Genomic DNA, 6897 nt, shown 5'->3' with positions numbered 1-6897 from the left:
GCATGTACTATTCTCAGTATAAATAGTATCTAAGTACGCAGATCTAATAGACAAGCATTTTAACACGTACTATGATCATATTCCTAATACTGCGCTTAGAGTATGGTTACAGATTTAGTACACACTGCTAGGATTTGGAAGTTGTAACCCAACTATCTGCAGTTGACAGCCCAGTATGACAATGCATGATGCTAAGTGACTTACACAAATGCATAAGCTGATGGATGAAGAATATTAATTACCTTTCATTCAATCATTCCCAATCTGTGCCAAGTATAGCTAGCTTGTATACAGTATATACAAGCATATAGTGAGGATTATATTCGCGCTGACGTGTGAGTCAGCTACTTATAGCAAGATAAAAGGACAATAGGATGAGTAATAAAACAATATAGGTGACCATGAAATGGTCTAATCCAGGTAAGCTAGTTTCAACAATTACAGATATGAAGTTGTGCATTTAACTGAGCAACATTTCAGTAGATCACTGGTCAATATCCTATTTAGCTGGTCAGATGTTCTACATTAAACATAACTTATTCAAACTGGAGCTCGTCATCTCTGCTTTAAGGTACAGCAACCTGTAGCTCAGACTCAACTGATGGTAAATATTAGTTATACTGAAATGGTGAGAAGAAATATTTCATAAGTTTAGAATATACAAACAGATCAACTCGTGAAATCAAGGTTATCTGTATAACTAGCAAATAACACCGTAGCTAAGAAATCCATAAAATTGTTAGGACTCAAGATTGTTTATGCTGTTGGTGCGGCAGAGAACTACACTCAATCCTTTGGTATTTTAACAAAATGCATTTAAAAAGCAAAAGTTGAGACTTGGTGTGATTACATCATCATATCCTGGTCTCTATACGCAATGCCTTCAATTGGCAGCACTTAAAGCCGCCTGATAACGGCTTCATAATTTGCTTTATATTTATTTGTGCTGGGTGGTGGTTTTCCCTGGTGAGCGAGTGTGTTGCGCACTGCGTTTATAGCTCTCAGTCGCCTAACCAAGTCCTTATCCAACCGATGCTGTACACTGTTGATGAGCTCCCCTAAATCAAATGTGGATATCACTGGTCACACGCGTTTATATGATAGTAAGTGCCTGCAGACTAAATACCAGGGTTGTGAGCAGTATGTAAAATGCATTGCAGTTGCAATAAATTTTGGCCTGGATATCTGGGTAGTTGCATTACTAGTGCAGTAGTAAGCATGTCACAGCCATGCAGTATAATTGCATTGCATACTTTTACTATTGTAAAGTACGCAGTATACACACAGGACAACTATTTATAGTATAGGAGTAGTATTGCCTACTGCACATTGTGCAGTGCTAAATGCAGTAGTAATGTTGCTAGTGCGAGTTCTGAAGGGCTAGATGCAGGAGGAACTTTTGCATTACTGCAAACATGCACCGCACTTCGTCATGAAAAGCATAACAGAATCAAGTATTGAGTTGACTTTGGCACCACAATTAGTATGCTGTACTTGTTTATGATTTAAATGGAAAACTATTATGGTTTTAATATACATGTATAACGTTAATGAGAATACAATACAATAACTACATTCTCGTTGATTAGAATAATGATAATGTCTGACTCCTTATTTCAAAATGATATTGGAGTTGGAGGGCAATTTCATGGGCTTGCTAAACATAGCATCCGACAATTTTGTGCAATGAAGTACAGATGCTTAAAAAACCAGCAGTGTCAGTTGATCTGCAGTATCAACTACCAACACTATCATCAGTATCAACACTATTGCTCAGCCGCAGTATACATGCAGTTTTAAGTTTTCAAGAATGCACATTTACGAATGCATGAAATGCTGGGTTTCAGGAAATGTGTCACGGAAATAAATGTACAGTGCATCGCTGTGGCCAATTTACAGTAGGAGCCCAGTTGCTGTAGTAGTGAATGCCTCCTGCGCGTTATAAAGCTGTAATGCGCTGCAGAATTACAACTTGCAATGCAAATTGTAATACGATGGCGCAATGCAGTTCTAATACATCACTCCTGCTAGATGCAATTGCTCCAGCGTGATTGCGTCCTGCAGATCTCTTTGAATAGTTGAGTGCAAGTAGCTCACACATGAGGATTGTGTTCCTTGGTGCTTGGACATCGTTAGTGCAACATCAATCTTGCACCGATGCAACTGGTGGAAATAGCTACTAAGTATTACAAGTCAAATGTTCAATAGTTGCTTTGTATTACCCTTAGTATGTTACTTTTTGCAAAGGACTGCAAAGTATAATAATAATGATATGATAATAGTAAGAGATAATTATAGACACAACTAAAACATCAGAGCTGTAGGCTCATAACTAGTGGCTACTTACCTAGTCCTTTGCCAGTTGCTTCATACTTCTTCTTTAAAATGCCTTCTATTTCTACGCTTAGTGTAATAATCAACTCAAAGTCGTTTTCTGGATAAGACTTGCGTACACCTGCTCGTTGCCCCGAGTTGTTCGATGTTTCACCTCTTCCAGCTGTCTGTACTGAGCTTACTACGGGCGTCTGCTGAACCGTTTGGCTATTGCCATATCTCTGTACAGCTTGTGGTCCATAATCGACATAATCCTTTCCTGGTTTACTCTCAAAGCATCCCATCGCTTAGACTGCTAGCGCTGCTCTGCTCAGCTTACTGGCATTTATCCATTAGGCAACTTTTTAAGGCTTTGACCTAACTATTACTATGTTTACTAAAGTTATCTGAGCCAACCTATCCGAATTGTTTGCCAAAAAGTGCAGTCGTAACGCTAGACTATACACGCTTCATATCTTTTATTCAGTTAGGTAAGGGTGTCATATTCTGATAGCAACGTACTGTTTATTTCCTTGTTGGTAGGCTGCTGACAACTGCTCTCTTTCTAGTAATTGTACACAAGCTTTGCAAAAACTGATGCTTTGTGATAACCAAAACTTTTGTCAAAGAGTTTTCTTAAAAGCTGTACTATGAACCTTGAGCATTTCACTCAGTCGCCACATGTTAGTAATGAAATCATTTTACAAGCAAGTGTTGCCAACTAGCATAAGCTGATAGCTGTGACAGTACTATTATAAGCTGATGTTGTGACAGTAATAGTATAAGCTGATAGTTGTGACAGTACTAGTATAAGTTGATAGCTGTGACAGTACTAGTATAAGCTGATAGTTGTAGCAGTACTAGCATTAGCTGATAGTTGTAACAGTACTAGCATTAGCTGATAGTTGCGACATTACTAGTATAGGTTGATAGTTGTGACAGTACTAGCATAAGTTGATAGTTGTGACAGTAATAGTATAAGCTGATAGTTGTGACAGTAATAGTATAAATTGATAGTTGTGACAGTAATAGTATAAGCTGATAGTTGTGACAGTAATAGTATAAATTGATAGTTGTGACAGTAATAGTATAAATTGATAGTTGTGACAGTACTAGTATAAATTGATAGTTGTGACAGTACTAGTATAAATTGATAGTTGTGACAGTAATAGTATAAATTGATAGTTGTGACAGTAATAGTATAAGCTGATAGTTGTGACAGTAATAGTATAAATTGATAGTTGTGACAGTAATAGTATAAATTGATATTTGTGACAGTACTAGTATAAATTGATAGTTGTGACAGTACTAGTATAAATTGATAGTTGTGACAGTAATAGTATAAATTGATAGTTGTGACAGTAATAGTATAAATTGATAGTTGTGACAGTAATAGTATAAATTGATAGTTGTGACAGTAATAGTATAAATTGATAGTTGTGACAGTAATAGTATAAATTGATAGTTGTGACAGTAATAGTATAAGCTGATAGTTGTGACAGTAATAGTATAAATTGATAGTTGTGACAGTAATAGTATAAATTGATAGTTGTGACAGTACTAGTATAAGCTGATAGTTGTGACAGTAATAGTATAAGCTGATAGTTGTGACAGTAATAGTATAAATTGATAGTTGTGACAGTAATAGTATAAGCTGATAGTTGTGACAGTAATAGTATAAATTGATAGTTGTGACAGTAATAGTATAAATTGATAGTTGTGACAGTACTAGTATAAATTGATAGTTGTGACAGTACTAGTATAAATTGATAGTTGTGACAGTAATAGTATAAATTGATAGTTGTGACAGTAATAGTATAAGCTGATAGTTGTGACAGTAATAGTATAAATTGATAGTTGTGACAGTAATAGTATAAATTGATAGTTGTGACAGTACTAGTATAAATTGATAGTTGTGACAGTACTAGTATAAATTGATAGTTGTGACAGTAATAGTATAAATTGATAGTTGTGACAGTAATAGTATAAATTGATAGTTGTGACAGTAATAGTATAAATTGATAGTTGTGACAGTAATAGTATAAATTGATAGTTGTGACAGTAATAGTATAAATTGATAGTTGTGACAGTAATAGTATAAGCTGATAGTTGTGACAGTAATAGTATAAATTGATAGTTGTGACAGTACTAGTATAAGCTGATAGTTGTGACAGTAATAGTATAAATTGATAGTTGTGACAGTAATAGTATAAGCTGATAGTTGTGACAGTAATAGTATAAATTGATAGTTGTGACAGTAATAGTATAAGCTGATAGTTGTGACAGTAATAGTATAAGCTGATAGTACATTTTACTTGAATACTTCTTAATTAACATGACAAAGCTTGATGAACAACCTTATACCATTGAGTGACCAGATTCATTAAAATCTTAGATACTACCAAGGGCTGACAATAAAGGAAATGTCACTTAATATAGAACCAAGGTCACTGATTATGAAACCAAGGTCAACAGTTATAGAACCAAGGTCAATAAAGTTAGAATAAAATTCACCGAGTGAACAACTAAACCTGATAAGTATAGTACCAATGTGAGCAAATTTCAATCCGTGGTCAATGAGTTCAGAGCTAGGGTCATTAAGTAGAGAACAAGTCACTAAGTATAGAACCAAAGCTCCAGTGTATAAACAAAAATCAAAGCGTATGGAAGTAATATGAACAAGTATAGATTGAAGGTCAATGAGGATAAAAAGGTTCATAAGTATAAACCGAGGTCAGCGAGTATAGAGCCAAGGTCACTGAGTATAGAGCCAAGGTCACTCAAAGCTGGATAACTGAGTATAATATACTCAGTTATCACTGAGTATCACAATAACACTCACAACCAATATTATTGGTTGTGAGTGTTGAAAAACCTCTATTATTTATGATTAAATATTTTGTGCTACTTCAGTGATTTGACTAGTAAGTTTCTGTCTTAGTTCAATTTGTTATTTTTGGTAGTCGCTTCAGGTCTGACAGTATTTTGCATAAAAATAATGTTTGTTGATATTAATACAAATGGTGGCTGTTGTTTGGGAATTGTCTCTGTTTAAGGAAGGACAAATCCCCAGGACCAACTTGTTCCATTCTCGTGGGTGTTCACACTATAGCCAAGTAGTAAGAATGAGTTGTAGAAAACATGAAATAGTACATAAACGGATCTATTATGTACAGGTTTGTTCTGGTACATTATGTACAGGTTTATTCTGGTATATTATGTACAGGTTTGTTCTGGTATATTATGTACAGGTTTGTTCTGGTATATTATGTACAGGTTTGTTCTGGTATATTATGTACAGGTTTGTTCTGGTATATTATGTACAGGTTTGTTCTGATATATTATGTACAAGTTTGTTCTGATATATTATGTACAGGTTTGTTCTAGTATATTATGTACAGGCTTGTTGCGGTATATTATGTACAGGTCTGTTCTGATATATTGTGTACAGGTTTGTTCTGATATATTATGTACAGGTTTGTTCTGATGTATTACGTACAGGTCCGTTCTGATATATTATGCACAGGTCTGTTTTGATATATTATTTACAGGTTTGTTCCGGTATATTATGTACAGAGCTGTTCTGATATATGATGTACAGGTTTGTTCTGATATATTATGTACAGGTCTGTTCTGGTATATTATGTACAGGATTGTTCTGATATATTATGTCCAGGCTTGTTCTGATATATTATGTACAGGTCTGTTCTGGTATATTATGTACAGGTTTGTTCTGATATATTATGTACAGGTTTGTTCTGATATATTATGTACAAGTTTGTTCTGATATATTATGTACAAGTTTGTTCTAGTATATTATGTACAGGCTTGTTGCGGTATATTATGTACATGTCTGTTCTGATATATTATGTACAGGTTTGTTCTGATATATTATGTACAGGTTTGTTCTGATGTATTACGTACAGGTCTGTTCTGATATATTATGCACAGGTCTGTTTTGATATATTATGTACAGGTTTGTCCCGGTATAATATGTACAGATCTGTTCTGATATATTACGTACAGGTTTGTTCTGGTATATTATGTCCAGGTCTGTTCTGATATATTACGTACAGATTTGTTCTGGTATGTTATGTACAGGCCTGTTCTGATATATTATGTACAGGTTTGTTCTGGTATATTATGTACAGGTCTGTTCTGATATATTACGTACAGATTTGTTCTGATATATTCGGTACAGGCTTGTTCTGATATATTATGTACAGGTTTGTTCTGGTATGTTATGTACAGGTTGGTTCTGATATATTATGTACAGGTTTGTTCTGATATATTATGTACAGGTTTGTTCTGATATACTATGTACAAGTTTGTTCGGATATATTATGTACAGGTTTGTTCTAGTATATTATGTACAGGCTTGTTGCGGTATACTATGTACAGGTCTGTTCTGATACATTATGTACAGGTCTGTTTTGATATATTATGTTTAGGATTGTTCTGATATATTATGTACAGGTTTGTTCTGATATATTATGTACAAGTTTTTTCGGATATATTATGAACAGGTTTGTTCTAGTATATTATGTACAGGATTGTTCTGATATATTATGTACAGGCTTGTTC

At 34.4% G+C, this 6897-nt stretch overlaps 1 protein-coding gene across 1 annotated transcript; it reads right to left on the bottom strand.

The window, feature by feature from the left end:
• Positions 1–306: 306 nt before the first annotated feature.
• LOC137391589 (uncharacterized) lies at positions 307–2653 on the bottom strand. Its single transcript, XM_068078102.1, has 2 exons — positions 2348–2653; positions 307–1058 (listed from the first exon to the last, which is right to left on the bottom strand). Exons 1-2 carry the CDS (start codon positions 2616–2618, stop codon positions 898–900), a joined length of 432 nt encoding a protein of 143 aa, XP_067934203.1. The 5' UTR covers positions 2619–2653; the 3' UTR covers positions 307–897.
• Positions 2654–6897: the final 4244 nt, after the last annotated feature.

The sequence above is a fragment of the Watersipora subatra genome, chromosome 3, assembly GCF_963576615.1.
Source record: "Watersipora subatra chromosome 3, tzWatSuba1.1, whole genome shotgun sequence".
NCBI classification, from domain to species: domain Eukaryota; kingdom Metazoa; phylum Bryozoa; class Gymnolaemata; order Cheilostomatida; family Watersiporidae; genus Watersipora; species Watersipora subatra.
Note: the sequence above shows the minus strand (reverse complement) of the source record. Positions and strands in the feature narration are given on the sequence as shown.